General features: G+C 46.8%; 1 protein-coding gene across 24 annotated transcripts in view; it reads left to right on the top strand.

The window, feature by feature from the left end:
- TCF4 (transcription factor 4) overlaps positions 1–18,801 on the top strand; it is a 247,603-nt gene that overhangs the window by 162,040 nt on the left and 66,762 nt on the right. For 3 of the 24 annotated variants that reach the window (XM_030003641.2, XM_030003637.2, XM_030003636.2), the window contains exon 1: positions 12,707–12,929. The exons of 20 other annotated variants lie outside the window; for them this stretch is intronic. In XM_030003641.2, the coding sequence (XP_029859501.1) occupies positions 12,756–12,929 (174 nt within the window). In that variant the 5' untranslated portion in view covers positions 12,707–12,755. Of the gene's footprint in view, positions 1–12,705; positions 12,930–18,801 lie in introns of those variants that run through there. One more of the 24 variants, XM_030003639.2, reaches the window with a different exon arrangement.

The raw sequence follows: 18,801 nt of genomic DNA, 5'->3' as shown, positions 1-18,801 counted from the left end.
TGCTTCTTGTTTGCATCCTTGTTTTTGTTTGAAGATGCATCTGGAAAAGAAGTAGAGGCAGTTTCTGTCCGCCTTCACCCAATTAGTTCCCTCACACCTCTTATTTTCAATCTTTCCGGAAGATTTCTTAAACATAAAACCTACTCAGGTGAAAACAGAGCGTGGGGTTTTGTGCCACTGACCGTCAGAGTGCTTCCCAGTGCAGAGTGAGGATGTGGGGGTATCGGCTGGTGCTAAAATAGACTTGGATTCGGCACACGCGCGTCCACAAATGGAGCAAAATGCCAGAAAGATGACCGGTTTGTGCCGAGCCTGAATTTTTTTGTAGGCTGTGGGAGTTCGGTCTAGAATACAGTTTGTTTGATAATTAGTGTACATCTCCTAAGACTTCCAGAGATTCGTGTTTAACCTTTCTGCCACCACGTTCTGACATAAAATTAACGCACCTTTTATCATTCTCCGGTATTTAAGTAAATATTTTTGAACCATCTCCGTGCAACAGGTTTCCAAAGATTTAAAGTATGCCGCAGGTTTCCAAAAAACTTCATTTTTTCTTATATTTTAAATGTTCTGTTTGTGCAAAATTTTGAGAATCACCATAAGGGCTTCTTTGCATTTTTAATTTAGTAACTAACATATGAATAAATTTGCATATTAATTAGTTGCAGATTAAATCATGCATACATAATTGCCTCCTTACTGTGTTTAATGTTTGTCAAAATCTCCAGCCTGGTTTGATGGATGTCGTATGAAAGATTACAATTTGATGTACCCTTGGAAGTATTTACACCAATAATGCAGGATTCTTAATAGCAGAATTCTCTAGTTATATACAGTTTCTAATAAACATGTAAGATAGGTGCATGTCCCTTTTGACTAGATTTTTTCCTTGCACCAAGTCATTTACTATTCATAATCATTAATGCATCTCCTAATTATACAGCATATGTCTGTTAACCACTTCATTGCCAGTCTTTGGGCTGCAGCGCCTGAATTTTTAGTACAAGTTGTGTTATTTGAGAGGCTATTCCTGAATTGTTTTGCCTCCGACACGAGCCATCACTTCAGGTTTTCCTCGCCTGTGATATCTGGAGGAAGAGTTTAAAATGCAAGGTACATTTTGTGGTTTATTATTGAGGTTGGAGAAACGAGCTGCGCTTAATTCATGGCTGAAGGCTTCTCTGCTGTGGCTACTGCGGTAAATAATCAAGGACGTTCCAAGTGCAAAAATACTATCTACCAAAACCGTCACGAACGTGGTGCCGAGCCTCACCTCGAGTCCCGCGGGGGGTGGGCAGGGAAGCCGGGGTCGGTGCCGCGGCGGCAGGCTGAGCTGGCCGGGAGCCGCCGGGGGGGACGGCGTGGCCCCTGCCCGCGGCCGCCCCTCGTGCTGGGCTCCGCGTCGCGGGGGGAGCTCCCGGGGGCCGTCGGTTCGCCTTTCCAGCGTGCTGGGACGGCACCTGGACGCGAGGGATGGCCGGCCTCCGGAGACGCGTTAGGAATCTGGACTCGGGTTCCCGAGGCGCAAGTTCCCAAAATTCAGCGGGCTTCTGGGAACGCGTAAAGGCAGCGGGTTCGTGTTTGCCTCTTGGGTTTGTCTCAACTTTTAGCTGTGCTTCTGATCACGCTTCCAGGTTTTGTCCACAGCTATGAGGGCCCGCTATTTTTAATGAAATCTAGATTTTAGTGTCGTTACAGGATCTTTGGAGCTGAGGCTTTAGAAAAAAATAAAACCCCAAAAGAAGAGGAAATACTGCAGGACTCCTGATAAAATCCCAAGAGTAGGCTACGCTGAATCTATCAGCAAGCAGTTGATTTCCTTCTTAACCTGGCTATACGTTAACTACTTTCCAAGCAAAAGCAGTTGTAGAGGACTTCCAAATAACCATATTTTGTTACAGAAGTTGGCACTCACATGTGTTAGGCATTTAAGTGTGAATTTGAGCAGTCGATGGGAATACGGTACAGTGTTAGGAAACAGCACCAGGGAAGTTGGACCTTGCTCCCCAAGCTTGCTGCCTACCTGATAGAGAGTCTTCTGGCGAGCGACGTCACCTCTGGGTGCCTTTTTTTGGCTGTCTTTGTTCATCCAGGCTGTAACCCCTTCAGGTCAGGCTCCGGCTCAGCACAGTGCCTGTGCAGCGCGGGATGAGAGGGGCTTCTGGGAACGGCTGTGGTATAAAAATATGTATTTTAATATAGCATCTGGATTTGTATAATCGAAAATGTGCTTTTGAGTATTAATTAGGATTGCTGAAAGGAAAAGTTCATGGGAAAGTGTAAGCGTGTCATTTCAGTGAGAGATCTCTTCTGTAATATGTATGTGTTTACAGTTGGTTTTCTGTGTATTTTAAGTGCACGTGTTTTGTATATAAATAAAAAATATGCATATTTGATATAATATAAAATACACAGTGAAACCACTGCATGGCCCTAATTACTCACAAAATCATATACTTCGTTTCAGAAGACCCAGCAGCCTGACGTCTTTAGTCCAACCAGTCAGGTTGCGAGATATATTTTAGCACATTGTTCACTGTGAAAAGCCCAATGAAATCAAAGGTACAAACACCCTTTTCTCCTGAAGGATTTTACATAGTAAAAATAAAACATCGTGGAACTAGTGCCCAAAGACCTCACAGACTTATTCTCTAATCACAGAAGAACATAAACTGCTTAATACTTACCACTAATTATCCTCCCGCACTGTGCAATTCGGTATTAAACCACAAAAGAATGTTCAAATACCATTAAGGGACAAATCTACAAAAGCAAGAAAATTGTAAGGCCAGGCCAAATTCAGAAAACTCAACCCTGCGGTTAGCAGATGCTGCGTACAATAACATCTCTGGCCCCAATTCAGTCCCGACGCAGGCTAGGCACCGTGCAGGCTGTGCATCAAACACAAACACGCCATTTCAGGAGTTGCTTAATTAGTGGCGACTTGTGCCCTTATTTAGAGAGACGTCCGAATCTTTGCTCCGCTTGCCAGTAAACCCACGCCGTGGCCATCGTGGAGGCACCGTGCACAGCACCCGTGGATGCAGGAGCACGCCTCTGCCTTCGCAGCGCGCAGGAGAGGAGCGCAGTGCTCTCGTTGCACCTGGATGCCCAATCTAGACAATTGTCTACTGCTCTTTATGTTACTATCGCATCTCATCTAATTTTCCTATGCGAAGGGTTAAAATTCACTCGGAAAGCTAAATTCTTCATCTTTAGTGGGAAAATTGACAAATGTTGCACAGAACATCTTTTGTTTGAAGATCTCCGAGGAAAGATAGATACCCGACAGTTTCCCTCCTCCGGGCGATATTCCTGGAGATCTAGAGACAAAACGATTTTCTGCAAAGAGAGGGGAAAAAAGACTGTAAGAAGCAAAAATGCTAACATTGGTTACAGCCCAGTCCGGCACAGGAGGCAGAGAGCTGAGACTTAGGAAAGATCTGATGCTTTTCATGCTGGTGCTTCAATAACCTTCCGTAAACCTTGCAGCCCACCCGCCTGCGCCCCAGTCCCAGGCTGGATTTAGCTCCTCTCCCCATGTGCCGGAACGAGGTTTAAGCAGTAAGTTCAGATCCTGATTTCTTGGAAAGTGAGCGGGACTTCCGAAATTTTGCAACACGCTTGGGGTTTAAAGGCCAATTCAGTATAAGCAGCAAAAAGGGAAGAGAAATGATGTGGTTTAGTAGAGGAGAAGAGGTAACCATGACTTACGAGATACAAACAAACCAAAAAAGCTCTGGCAGAATATCAGGTGAAGCTTTCTGTGGCAGGACACAGATTTTTGACTTGGGAATAATCTCCCATATTTCTTAATGTAGAGGTAAAACTGATAAAATAACAAGACACCTGCTATGTGCTAGAGGCCCTCCTGTGCTGCAGCTCAGCTGAGCCGCTCTTGCACATCCAGAGCTGGGACAGCAGAAATCTTTCAGGCGTTATAAACCCCTTTTAATTCCATCTTTGCTTCTCGTGTAACGTGAGCACTACCCCAGTCAGAAACACAACCCCAGCAGTTGGGGATGCAGAGGGAACAGGGCTTCGTTTGCATTGTTGGGAAGCCCAAGCCCTGATTTTCCCTGTGGCGTGGGGAGACTCTCTGGGTAGGTTCTGGGATCACCAAGCAGCATTAAATACCCATTATTCAGGTTTGTTTTCTTTGTTTGAGCAGTATCCTCAAAGAAAGCCTTGCACAGGGCCCTCTCTTCTTTTTTCTGAGCAGTGTCCCAGTTTCATGGTCTCCACCTTGACCAGACCTCTCACTGTGCCATTTCTATCTCCCCTGCCCATCTCCTTTTCCACGCAGGCTGCTCTCCCAGGGTGACAGCAGAATGGGGTTCAAATTTGCCTGCGTCCTCCCTAATTCTTTGAGGTCTTCAGGACCAACCGCTTCATCTTTCCATGTATTGCCCATCCTTGCAGCCCGCAGCAAAACCAAACTGTATTGCTCAATACAGAGGGTGATGTGCGTGGGTGGGGAATGCAAAAGGTTTTTACCTTGTCTTCTGATTTTTTTCAAAAACGCACCACCTCTACTCCTACTCTTGTCTGGCTATTTGAGGTTGGGGGTTATTTTCAAGTACGAGTAATTCCCAAGTACAAAGTTAATCTTCAGAGTGAGTTACACGCGTGTAAACGTGACCTCCTTGTCCCCGAGCATCCCTGGGAGCTCAGAGCCGCAGTGGCAGCCCAGCCTCCTCTGCCGCAGGCACGTACTCCTCCCAAATGCCTTGTGCATCGCCGAGTGGCCAGGTCACCGGTTACCAGGACCAAGGTGACCGTACTTTGTATTTTCCCTTGGAGTCGGGGCAGAGAGCCCGAGCCGTTCCCCCGGGTGTCCCCGTGCCGGAGGAGCGTATTTGGGGAGCCCTAGCCTCTCATCCCCTTGGCACCATTGCCTCGATGTAACTGCAGCACCAGCGCGGTGCCTATGGCCTCTCTGAGCTTCGGTTTCTCCATCTATACAAAGGGAAACAGTGACAGAATAATATTTAACTGCTAGATAGAGGGGCTGCGAGGCCTAACTATGTAACAGCTGAAAAGTCTTCCATATGGCAATGTGCAATAAATGAGGAGCAGCGTTCCTCTCCCGCTCCCTCCCCAGATTCTTGTGGCAGAGTGGGAACGAATCCGAGTTTGCAGGATCCCACATCTACGTTCAGTCCTGCAGATCATTTAGCAGAGAGGAGGGTAGTGAGAAACACTTTTGAGTGCTTTGATCAGCTCTGCTAACGGTTTACTATGTAGACAAATTGCTGCACGTGACTGAAAAAAAAGGCCACATTTTGGTTCTTAACATTAGCCATGTGTCCGCTTGCATGGTGTCCACAACTTTTTCTTACCTTTGCCACAATTTTTTTTGCTTTTCTTTTAAAAAATAATTGTGCAACAGCGTAATATATATAAATTCTTTCTGAAGTTCTGGTGCAAGTAGGTCTTTTATCATTTTATAAAACACTGAACCCACTTGGGAGAATATATGTTGTTACTAATGAAAATCATATTACAGTGTCTTTTTTTTTTTTCCTAAAGACTAAACATAAGATCAGGTCCTTGATTGCGTTATGCTTCAAAAACATTTATTTATTTTGTAGTAGCAGCTAATGCTAATGGAGAACAATTGACCAAGAACTTGTGGAAACCTCTCAGTAAAGCAATACGAGCGATAACTACAGCGCTGATCACTCTAGATTGTACTGCAACTGCAAAAGCAAAGATAATCCCTTATAATCTGAAATTACTTGTTTATTGTGTGCTGCGTACAATCGGTGAACTGCTTGGCAGTGTATGAAATATTAAAAATCTTACTCTGTTCGTTTATTTTACCAAATACTTCTGCAGTGGACTCTGAACTATGATACAACATCTGTAGTCTCATACTGAGACCAATGGCACTGAAATTTCCACCTGTAGGAACCTCCCATCGCTTAACCCTGCGTGCCTCGGGAACGTAGAGAAAATGTCAGAAATGAACCTTAAATGCACTTTCCTGTCCGTTTCTGTAGTGAATCTGGAATCAAAGCCTATGGGATGTTGAGGCCTGTTGTCTAGGCCAGCAGAATTCCCGACTTTGGGCGGGTAACCCCCATGCCACCTTACAGTCGCTGTAGGGCCTGTTTACAGTGCCAGAGCAATGTGGAGAAGCCATCATAGTATTGCTAACCTCAAAGGTTCATATATCATGAGTCAGCCACCCTCCCATCCACAAAAAAAAGATACCACGAGATTTTAAAAATAGTAAAGATTGGGTTGGTTTTATTAGCCTTTGGGGTTTTCTGCCTCAGAGTTCCCATTTCCCATCTCTCCTCCACACTTATCAGAGTTAGAAGCTCAGTCTTCAAAATACGAAATCTGAGATCATCCTGTAATCAATGACTACAGCAGCTCTGACTTTCCAGAAAAGAAAGCCCACCAAACTCTCTGATACTCAAGATAGAACGGTAAAAAATGGCACTAGAGCCTTTGCGCAAGAAGAAATCCTGGCCCATGTGGTTTAAGTTTCTCTCTTGGCTTTTCACAAGCAGTGTAGTCAAAAATAAACCTAGTGGCAAATGGATATTTTAGATAGACAGTTTTGTTTAAAATAGATTAACTGTAAAGTATGTTTGTATGCTTTTTTTTTTTTTTGTAAGATAAGTTTTATGGAAGGTGACGGATAAGCCAGAGTGCCCGGTGCCTCCCTACCTGCCCCCGGTGCCCTGCCCAGCTCCGGGGGTCCAGGCCAGCTCCTACTGCAGCTGAGGGGATGTGCTCAGCCTGATCATGTGTTAAAACTGGCTTATCTGGAAAGCAAACGTTGGATGCTGGTTTGGTTTTCAATAGCTAGTTTTGATCTAGGGTTTTATTATGTTACTAACTTCATGTGCTATCTAGTAAATACAGTCTGTATAGCATTTGAGGTAAAAGGAGAAGAAGTTTGGTATTTTACAGATTAAACTTGACGGATGCTTGCAGAGATGTTCTATGGTTTGTTCTGGCAACGTCAGATTACCAACGTCTGGTAACTCTTTTGCCATATTCCTGGCGTCCAACCTCAGTCACAGCCCCCACTTCCACCAATTAGTTTGTGCTTGGCCGTGCAAGAACAGGAGCACATGCAATTATGTCACTGACTCAGTCACTGCTGAAAGGGCAATTTGCTTAAAACCTGCTCTGGATATGGCAGATGTGCCCATCTAACATGTTCGATACATGCAAACGTACAAGAATTCGGTGGAATCAGCACTGTTCCTGACACCCACGAGTCATGTCTGACCAACCATTTCAATTCAGAAGAAAGCCTGCGAATGCATTTTTATTGAAATTATTTGAAAATTTAGCAAGGCCTAGGTACTAGCATGATGGCCTGACTCATGCACAGAGCACTGCTGTTGACAAGGACTCTAAGAGCGGCATCGCCCTGGGTGCTGTCTGGGTCAGTCCCGAGTCCTTCAGAAGCAGGCTGAGGCGGTGCTGCCGGCCGTCCCGGCTCTCTGCTGGAATAACCAACTGGCAGGGCCACTCCACGAGCTGCACCTGGTTAAAACATCTGGTGGAGAGTTTGTCCCCTTAACGAGGAAGAGGGGAGCATGAGTTGAGTGCTGGGAAAAAGGTTCGCTTCCTCCTGGCAGAAAAAGCGTAGGATTGTTGGGTTGATTAGGATTGCCATCAATAGGTAGTCTATAATGTTGAAGCGGTTGTATCCACATTTGGCTGGTTTAAATTAGCTTTTTAGAGACTGTGGCTTTTAGGATCTGATTTATTCATATAGCATCTGTATAATTAGATATTTATACTGTATTCAGTCTATGGTGCACAAGTATCTGAATATGAACCTCTTCCTGGGGAGAGAGGAGAGAATATTAATGTACAAATTGTAGGAAAATAAGCGTTACCTTTAGTTGCAATGGTTACGCAAGAGACGGTTATAAACTAGTCACCCGGAGTTCAGCAGGTTTATCTCTAACTCGATTTGGGATTCTCCAAAACCAAGACCAGAAAATGGCCACGGCGTGTGCTACTGAAAACGTGCCCCATCTTTATGTCTGTATAAGGTAAATATGGTGCAACTTGTTCTTGTGTTCATCCAGCATCTGAATGAGCTTTCTGTGGTTCGGTTGCGTCCCCTCCAGTGAGAGGCACCGGTGGCTGTCCCTGGCTGAGCTCTGCAGCCGCCGGCGCCGTCCCCACGCAGGTACTTGGGGTGGATTTTAAGAAACCTTTAGCTCAGCTCTGGCACCTCCTAAAGTAGACCTGGCTTTGGGGAACAGAGCTGGGGTTTGCTTCTCTTTTTGTGTTCCTTAAATAGGAGAGAAGCTGGTCGGAAAAGGCTGGCGGGGCGTGAGGTGGGGCATGTCTTCATGGGACCTCTGGGTGGAGGTCCTGGTCACTCAGCTGGGGCAGAACACCACAGCTGGGTAAAATTCTTCACATCTGGGCATTCAGAGCCACTTCTGCACCCACGGCGGGTACATTTTAATAAGTACACTCAAGGATTTGTGTAAGAAGGATGAGATTATCCACGTGACCCAGACTTAAAGGAATTCTGGCTATTTTAGTCATCTTACTTGGTATTTTACCATTATTCGTTTCAATTTGTGGCTGCAAGCTTGTCATCCAGCAGACAGCTTCCCTTTCTTTGCTCCTCTTCTGAGGACCTCAGTTGCAGTAGCATCAGGAACGTGACTGCTGTCTCTTCCTTCCAGCATCCTTTTGGTATGACGCTCTGGAAGGTCTCTTTCCAGACACAAAGCGTGCCAGTGGCAGAGCCGCTCCGTCGGGACACCATCCCTTGCAGCCCCCGTGGTTGACCAAGGAGGGTGCTCAGCACCACTCTGGATGAGGCCCTTTCCAAATTATCTGTCTCGAAAATCTTGCTGGAAAAGCAGGGACCCATTCCCTCCTCCTCTCCTGGACCAGGAGAGATGGCCTCCTGCGGGAGCTGCAGAACCTGCCTTTCTGTCCTTCTTCTTCTGGTGCTTCTTCTTGGATTTCTCGAATGTTTCCTCACCCTCTTCTGGAATCTGACACAAGAGAAGCGAGTAGACAATGGAACCCAGTACATACATGCCAAAACATTGAAATGGTATCACAGAAGTCACAGCACTGATTATTTCTAGGCAGCCCCACCTGGTTTCTCTGCCCATTCACCAGTTGGCCGTACCTTGCCTGGGTGGCTGGTCCAGGGAGACCAGCGGTGCAAAGGGAAAAATGGAACAGGAGGGCCATAGAAGAAATTGTTAGCTTAGATAACGCTGAAGTAACTGGATTCTGACAACATGGCCACGTACCCTGGTGTCCTCCGCTTGCTGTGTCATGCTCCGTAGGTGACACATTGACCTGAATTTGTCCCTACTTGTGTTGTGTTAGGGGAATATGTTCATGCCGTAAGCACATGGATAAGTTACACCTGATCAGCCTGGTTCTGTTACCAGTGACCTAGAAGATGCTGAAAGAATGACGCCCAACACAGAAAGTGCTGAAACAATGCGTTATCGGAGCGTTTTCTGCATTTTCAACTCCCCTGCCCTTTGGTGGCATTCCTTCTGGGTACGGCATAACACCACGTTTACCAAAACAAAGGTTTCAGTGCTCCTCCTTGACCCTTTCCCTGGATAACGAGTACCTTTGGGGCAGCGGAGACAAGGCGCCGGTCAGGCAGGACCGCAGGGAAGCTGCTCTTCCTCGCTGGAGGAGGCCGGCGCGGTGCCCGGCAGCGGCGCGGGGCGGTGGGACGCGCTGTCCCCACGTCACTCTTCCCCGCCCGCGCCTCGGCGTCTCCACGCTGCCAACCTCTCGTTAAGACGAAGGCCGTAATTGCATCGTTGCCGGCACCGCTCCGCGGCAAGGGCTGGAAGATGTCGGCGCTGCTTGATGCCCACCGGCGGGCGGGTGTGCGGGGGGAGCTGCTCGGCAGCGCAGATGCAGGCGCGGGGGTCTGCAGGGGGTCCCGCACAGCTGCACCTGCAGCATCCCCCTCCACCCTCACACCGGCATGTCCGGAGCTGAATCCCGGCGGCGAATCCTCGCCTGTCTCGCTGCCGAGTCCTGGCGGGGAGCTTGGCTCTCCAGCAGCCCGCATTAACAACAGAACCCAGCGCGGAACAACCGCTCTTGCCCGGTTCAGCGAAAATCCCCGACGTGGCTGTGTCGCAGCCAGATGCAAATTCATCGAGCGCTGCATTTGGAGATTAAAACACCAACAAAGATGTAATTTTTTAAAAAGGCTGCTCCTCGTCAGATAACTCCCCTTGTATTTTTAGCGGTTTGCTCTTGTAATCAACGGGCTCCCGTTAGCGCCAGGAGCCCAGCTCGGGCCGCGGGGCTGGAGACGCGTCCCCCGGCCCTGCCGGCGTGCCAGCAGCAGAGCCGCACTCCCGAAAGCTGGAGGGTGGGAGCTGGACGATGCCGCGGGGGTCTCCGAGCCGGGCTGCGCTGGGGGGCTGCCGGGGCGGAGGGGTGCGGGAAGGGGAGGGTGGGTGGCTGAGGGCTAACACCGCCTCGCCTTGCGTCATTTCAAAGCCCTGCGTGCGGTCGGTGTCTCTTGGACGTATTCCTGGCGGTTATTAATAATGTGAATTTTATGTAAGATACACATTTCTATTTCTGAAAAAGAGAAAATGAAAGATATCCAGGACAATCGCAGGTTCCCGAGCGAGGCGGGAAAATATATTAAAGTTATCTCAATGTATGTGTCGAATGCAAATATGATACGGTAAAGTAATTAATTTTTCTTGTCATGTGTTGAGAATTATGTTATAGTTATGGGCTTACTCCCTGCAAACCGCATTAACTTCTTATCAAGTTATGTACAGTATATTTATACCGAGATTTTCCCATTCAGGAGAATAAAAGCGCTAATATGACAGGATCCAAATGAAGTTGGACTGTTCCCCACTCCGAGGTTGCAAAAACCAAACTGAAATCATCTGCAGTCATTTTCATGACACATTGGTCACGATTCAAGGATTGCTTTTCAAGAGTCGCGGGTCTCTCTCCATTTCCGTGATCTAGAGACATCGGCACGTGAAATTTTTAGAATGATCCAGTGCCAGTCAGAAACGGCTCTATTCTGCCGGAGTTAGGGGATTGTTTCCGCGGCAGGAAAGTGATTAAGTGAGATGATTTAAAGGTCCATCCAATCTAATTTTGTGGTAAAATTCGTACTAAAATGTAATGCTAGTTGTATAACTTTGTGTGGAGCTGTGAAACTACAGCTTTTATTAAGAGAGAAAACACCGCGTTTTACAGTTCGCAAACACAGGAGGGAAGAACGGGCTTTATTTCTAGGTGCGTATTAAAAACACCAGAAGGTGTGTTTTTTAATAAATGATCAAAGCACTTTGTTGTTTTTCACCTCTGGAGCATTACTACTACCTACGTTTACAGGAAGTTAGGTTTCTGAAGTAGATTTCGCGGTGCGGCCAACGCTCTGCCCATCTGCGAGGAGCCCGGGGTCGGAGGAGCGCTTTCTCTCCCTTTCTGGCGGAGCGTTTTGTTGCGCGTTGACCTGCGGTGGTTGGGATTTTTGGCCTTATGTATTAGGCGCTGAGGGTGGTTTAAAGGTTACAAATGTGATCTTGTCAGATTGACAACTAACTGTTCTAATGAGGAAAAAATCCTCAAAGCATGAAATTTGAATGAAATGTGTGATTATAATTCAAGTACTGTTTACCCAAACCTCTGGGGACCTCCCGAATAAATGCAGAACAAGTGAGTTAGATAAACCTCCGCTCATTCTTTCCCCCCCGGCTCCCCCCCTCGCGCGCGCAGCCGCGCACGCCGACCCTATAGATCTGGGTGGAAAGTCTGAAAGAAAACTTTGCCGTCGCCCAAGACGACAGCTCGGAATTGACATCACCATCTCTTTGTCGTTGATTAATACTGTATGTGGTGCGTTACCACGTTGAGGAGTAAGGAAATAGGTGCTTTGAATTATTAAAGTTGAGCCCGGAGACTGGCTGTATGCTCGGATGGCATTTGCTTCGGCATATGCAAATGATTTAGTTTCATTTGGGATCAATTCCCAGGGGCCCTCCTTTCCTGTGATGCTCTGAATTTGGCAAGCTCAAGTGAGTCCCAACGTTGGGGGGGGGGGGGGGGGTTGGACCCCCCCCCCCCCCTTCCCCTATTTCCCCCCCCACCGCCGTTGGCCGGGCGGGCGCGAGGCGATGTTTGTCGGCAGGGCCGGGGCCGGGATATTTATTATTTAAAACCCACCACCAAAAAAAAAAAAAAAAAAAAAAGGAAAAAAGTGGGGGGGGGGTGCGCGGGGCTGCGCGGGGCGCGGGCGGGCCGCGGCAGCTGCGCACAATGCTGGGAGCGCGCCAGCAGCACGGACAGATGGCGGAGTTATTAGATGTGCATCATACGATTCCCTTCCTGCCACTCGCTTTTTAATCAAATTAAAACAAAAAAAAAAAAAAAAAAGAAGAAGAAGGGGGGAAAAAAAAAAAAAAAGGAGAGGCGAGCGAGGGAGCGGGCGAGGGAGAGGGGGAGGCAATTAAGCGCATTTGTATTCCGCTCGGTAATGGGCCCGGCTCCGCGGCCCCGCGGGCGGCCGGCGGGGAGCGCGCCGGGCGGTGCGCGGGGCGGTGCGCGGGCGCGGGGCGGTACGCGGGCACGGGGGGGGCGAGGGTGGGGTGGGGGGGGCGCCGAGGTTGGAGGAGGAGGAGGAGGAGGAGGGAGGCGGGGGGGGGGGGAGCGCGCAGCCTCCGCCCCCGCGCGGCGAATGGTCTCGCCCTGCTTTGCATATCGAGCGCGCCTGGCCCGGCCATATGGGAACATGCGAGTGGAGGAATTGTTGTGAAAAAAGGGAGAGCGAGTTTGAAATAAAAGTTGCGAGAGCGGGAGCGGAGGGGGACGGCGGCGGCGGCGGGACCATGTACTGCGCATACACGATCCCCGGCATGGGCGGCAACTCTTTGATGTACTACTATAATGGGAAAGCGGTAAGCGGGCGCTGCAATTAAAGGTGTAATTTGGACAAGTTTTATGGCGGCGGGGACGAGCATCCTCCGCGCCGCGCTCCCGGGGCCCGGCCCGGCGGGGGGGGACGGGGGGGACGGGGACACGGCCGCCGCTTTTTGCGAGTCAGGGCGGGTTTGGGGGCTTCGCTTTTTTTTTTTTTTTTTTTTGCTTTTGGGGGCGTCTGGTTTGTTTTGGGTTTTTTTCCGGCGCGCCAGAAAGTCCGCCCGGGCTTAAAAGTTTGGGGTCAAGTCGAAATAATGCAAAGGGAAAAAAAAAAAAAACAAAACAAAACAAAAAACCCAACCAAACAACCCACCACCAAAAAAACCCAACCCGGGGGGGGGGGGGCGGGCGGGAGCGGAGCGGGGCTGCGCGGCCGCGGAGCGAGCGGGGCCGCGGACACGGAGCGGGAGCCCGGCTCCAAAAGTCCTCCTCAGAAAACGGCAAATGACAAAAAAAGCCCCGTTCCCGCCCGCGTTGGAGCGACTTGCCTGTGCCGCCTGACTTCGGTCCTTCCCCCCCCCCCCAACAGAAACGCTTTATTTAAGAAAAAAAAAAAAAAAAAAAAGTGTCTGGTATTTTGTGCATAACCCCAGCAGAAGGTTTATACTTGCCATCTGGAGGTTTGTTTTTTTTTTCTCTGGCTGGGTCTTGAGAAGGAAAAGTATTTCAGTATATTTTAAAATATTTGGGGGGGGGGAGGGGGAAGGGCGAGGTAAGGAGGGGAACTGTTGCTGAAGGGAGAGGAAAATAAAATTTGGAAATGCTGGGAAGGGAGGGCAGCGCGTGGGGGGAGCGGGCTTCGCAAACTGCTCCAGCCTGTGTTCTTTCAACTTTCTTTCCTTTCATCTGATACCAATCAGGGCGGCGTAGTTAGGCCAAAAGGGAACTGTTAGAGTTTTAACCCAGGCCCGTTTCGGATGGAGTGGATGGAGCAAACTAATTATCCTGCCCGGGCGTGTGTGAATGTGTAGGCATGTGTGCCATAGACCAGCGTGTGTTTATAATACATCCAGCTCGAATTGTTTCGTACGGAAAGCCGCTCTCATGAATGAACATCTGTTTGAATAACTGAGATTTTTTTTTTTTTTTTTTTTTGTAATATGCTTACTGGCGAGAGTTGTGGGCCTCATCTTTTGTTTTGAATATTTTGCAAATAATGCGTTGCAGTAATGCGGGACACTTGGTCTGTGAGTGGAAACCAAGGGAATTTGCACAGGAAGAACAATTGAGATTTAAAATTATAAAAATGCAAAAAATAAAGATTCATATAATTTACGGCAGGGCCTTTTTCCCTTTTTTTTTTTCTTTTTTTTTTTTTTTTTTTTTTTTTTTATTAGCTATCCCTATTCCAGAGCGGTTCAGGCTACACCTAAAGTCTACCTGACATTCCCATGCGTGGCAGGGCCGGCCAGCCTCAGGAGCTTTAAAAGAAAAAGTTCCTAAATGCTGCTATTCATCCTCAGTAATAAAATCCTGGCGACAGCAGCCTGTGAGCAGGAAGCAGCGATGCACAGTGCTTGCACAGCGTCAGGGCTACGGTAAACAATTTTCAACACTTAGACCAACTTCATTATTCTTTGGATTTCTCTTGCGGGGGGCAAGATGGGGTGCTCGATAAGGGAAACGGAGGTGGGTGTGGGAGCCGGGGGTTTCCTTTTGTTTGGGGTTTTTTTGCCCTCGTCCCAGTTGTCTATTTTTTTGTCGGTTTCTTTTTTTTGAGTAACTAAACGTAGAAAGCAAAACGCCCAGCCTGCCTAGCGAGCGGCCCCACGGTCCGTGGCACCGAGGCTGGGAACGCCGAGACCGTACCGTCGTCCTGTCGTGCCAGCCGCCTGTCGTACTTACATAAAACTGCAGAATATGACATCACAGGGCTAATAAACCCCGCTCGGCTGCCAGGCCTTTTCCCCTATTCTTTGTGTTTTTCCGAAGGTGGGACTGGTAAAACCCAGGACGGCTCCGTCGCGGGAGGTGTATTTCTAGGCACCGGTGGAAGGTGGTCGCGAAAAGCCAGCCCGGGCTCGGCGCTTGCCCGCGCCGGGAGAGCACAAAGAGCGGGGCGAGGGTCCCCGTGCCGCGGGGGGACGGGCGGCCCTGGCAGCGCTGCCCGCTCCTTCCCCGGCATCGGGGAAGAGGCATCGGCCGCAGCGAGGGAGTCGCGGGAGCCGGGGGACGAGGCCGGCACCGCAGCCTTTGGGAGGGGGAGAAAGTATTCCTGCGTCCACTCGACAAACAGATTTTTGTGTTTTATAGAGCCGGCATTGTTCTGGCTCCGGTTCCGCATTGTGCAGCTCTTGATGTGGTGCCAGGCATCGTGCGGAGATTGGGGATGCCATGCATTAATTGTTCGCAACGCCTCGTCGAAAGGACCCTCGGCTCTTGGGGCTGCGCGGCTTTCGCCCAGTTGTTGGAGCAGAGCGGGGGCTGCTCTGTCTCATGCAAGTTTCCTTGTGCAGGAAAGATAGAGTTCTGAATTCCTCCCCCCCCTCCTTTTTTTTTTTTTTCCCCCTTTTTTTTTTCCCCAGTGACAAGTCAATTACTTGTTTAAATTCAGTTTGAACTCTCTGAACTGCGAGCAGGCAGCGGAAGCAGGTCTTCCCTGGGAATAAACAAAAGAAGAAAAAATGCAAAATCATTCCAAAGCCCTCTGAATTGAAGTTGCTGTGGGAAGAGGAGTGCAGTTGGGTACAGGAGTCACAAAAATGGCTGGAAAAAAATTAAACTGCCGTAAACGCAAGATTTGCAGAACACATTTTCTGCAACTTGCCTTTTTTTTTTTTTTTTTTTTTTTTTTTTCCCCCTCGCTCACAGGGCGTTTTAGGAGAGCTCACTCTATGGGAGAGCACTTTTTGCCTTTAACTATTTACTGATATTCATCGGTAAGAAATCTTTTCCTTCACATCTCTTGCGATAGAGGATATTTGTTTTAGAAGATCTTAAAACAATAGCAAAACCCAGCAGTGTCAAATAATAAAGATAAGCTAGGGCTTGGTGATTACATTGATGGTGTAATATATAAATGTTGGGCTCTTGATCCACTTGTTTTCCCCTAAAATATTATAAAAAAGACGTTTTAGCAAAGGAGTTAGAAGAGTGCACTGTTACCTGCGATTAACTGGATTAACACTTGGATTGCGTTGGAAGCAATGAAACAACAAGAGCCATTTTTTTTCCTAAGCCTTGCTTCTTGTTACCCGAGATGCGTGTGGTATTTTAGGATGTGCACATTACCTGAAAGGGGATGGGGGCAGGATTACTGTCTAAATTTGATTTTCAGAATTGCTTATTTTCAATTGCATCTCACTGAGATTTTAATAAAGTATTATTTGGTCATAGACAATATATTGAAATGCATGGAACTATAAAGCAGAAATTATTGCAAATGGAAATGAAAAACAAAAGTGGCAAAATTTTCTTTTAATGGTATCTTAAGATCACATCATCAGCTCCCGCCATGCGCATGTGTTAAATCATATAGGGAAACCTATAATTATTGTAATTGCTCTTTTTGCTTTATCCTAACAAGCTTCAACCCATCTCTCAAACTAGTTGTTTTGAAATAGTTATTTGTCAAGTCATCAAATCACAAAAAGTAAATGCTAATGAGTTTTTCCTGTTTACATTCTGTCTGCTATTCTTATTATAAAGCTTTTCAACTCCATAAAGTTCCTAGATGAAGATGAATGCTCCATGGTATCATTCCTGCTAATAGGCTAGGCCAAAGAGTGTAATAATTCCATGTACCACGCTTAATAATGACAAGTGAGGAGTTGTGAATGGCACGAGGCTGGCGTCGCTCTGGGAACGGCGCGGAGAAAGTTTTCTTTTTGAGCACGAGGAGGAAGAAATCTCGAAATCGAAGCGAGAGACCCTGGTACTTGCACCCTTTTGGCTGAACTGGCAGTAATTCAGCGTGATGTTTATGGTTCATCTTTGTTTAAAGAAATGTCAGCATTTCATTTGCTGGGAATATTGGAATACTGACACGCAGATCATAAAAAAAATATTTATTAGCAAAAGTTACAAGATACTTGAAGCCATTTCCGAAGTGTAGGCATAGATTTTGTAACAAAGTAACAATAGATTTACAACTCCTTCATCAAATTGCATCCACCTATGGGTGGCTCAGCCTTACTGATTAGAAATCCGTATGTGTATGTATATACGTATGTATATAAAAATGCTTACTCTTCTCGATATTGTGAGTAGAAGCCAAAATATCTGGAAGACTTTTCCAGTATTTGTGGGGTTTATGGAAGGGCTCTATGTTTACGTCATAAATTAAGGCAATCTCGTAGGCTCCGGACTGATAACAAGAAAACAAAATTTTGCAAAGTATAACTGTATACATAAAACTGTATATATAGTCAGATACAGACACACACACACACATTTTGACAGAATCAGTGGTTTTGTGCTTTACCTTCTGGAGGAAGGGAAGGGAGATAGAACAAATCTATGCTGAATCTTTGAGTTTGCAGAAATAACTGTAGCACTGTTTTTAAGGGTCAGGATACCTTACTGTTCAATTAAAACTTACACTTGGCAGGTCTGATCGCTTTCTTCCCACTGTACGTGATGGAAATATAAGTGGCCTCATGTTTGCAAAGCTGGGTTTTGCTGAAATATTTTAGGAATTATTCAAGCTCAGTATTCTTGCAGGATGTTACATTGAATCTTAGTTTTAAATATGCTTTGCATATGCTGATCAGAAGTGAACTTCACCTCTTCATCTGTGCCAGTTTGGAAATTATTATGGTGTTTTTTTCTCAAAAAGAAATTATAAATAGAATTTTATTTTATTTGGTTATAGATTGATGGTGGACATGGAAAATGATGTTAGGGTGTTGACATCTTTTAATAGTGTATATTGTGAGCTGCTTTTTTGTGGGCAGGGCTGGGGGGGTTAACAAAAGATCTAATGGCTGGTGCAGTCTTTAAATACCTTTCCAATTGATCTACAGGAAATTGTGCAGAAGAATTGTTTGTTTCCTGTTTCAGTATAAATCTGGTTTGCATTATACTTGGTTTACTGTAAAATTGCCGTGGCACTTTGGAGACATGGGATTTGCTTACTTTGCACAGGGAATTTATTTTGAAAAGTGAATATTCTAGCCTATGTTGGCCAGTTTCTTTCTGATTTTATGATACCGTGTTGCTCGTGGAACTTTTTATTTCATTATTGTTTTTTTCAACCGGCCTTTGAAGTTTGTCAGCCTGTCGGGGTGGTGGGAAAGGTGACTGCAGTACAGTGCCTGCAGCTTGGTGGGGAAGGTAGCACACAGTTGGTCAGCCTCTCTGCAGGCATAGTGAAATACTGTGGGAAACTCTGCTCCAGGCACAAGTTACCTGCACAGGATTGCCCTTCCTTTGGATGGATCTTCCTTTCTTTTTCCTTTTTTTTTTTTTTTTTTTTTAAAGGAAGTTATTTTTTTTGTGAAGATGAGCTAGTCAAAACTTGTGTGCCCGTTTCTCAGGCTGCACTTTGCAGTGCTGCTGTGATGAGTTTGCTGCCTAGCCCTCCAGCCTTCCTCCTTAGACACAGAGCATGCTGCACTGACTGCACTGCCAGTGCATCTTTTAACTGGTCAGGTATTTTTTCAAACAGACCACTAGACATGAGCTTAAAATCATCCTTTCAAAATTCCGGTGCCACAGAACTGTATTTTAATACATCTTTGCCAACACTCAGAAATAAAAAACCATAATGCACTTATGCTGAAAATAATCTCGCGTACAGCAAGAAGCTGTATTTCACTAACGCTGGCTAGTGTGTACCCAGTGTTTTCATATCAAAAGTGTTTGTATTTATTATTGTTTGGTTAATGAAAAGATCTGCTATCACGGAAA

The sequence above is a fragment of the Aquila chrysaetos genome, chromosome Z (assembly GCF_900496995.4).
Source record: "Aquila chrysaetos chrysaetos chromosome Z, bAquChr1.4, whole genome shotgun sequence".
NCBI lineage: Eukaryota > Metazoa > Chordata > Aves > Accipitriformes > Accipitridae > Aquila > Aquila chrysaetos.
The sequence above is the reverse complement of the archived record's forward strand: the minus strand, read 5'-3'. Positions and strand labels throughout refer to the sequence as shown.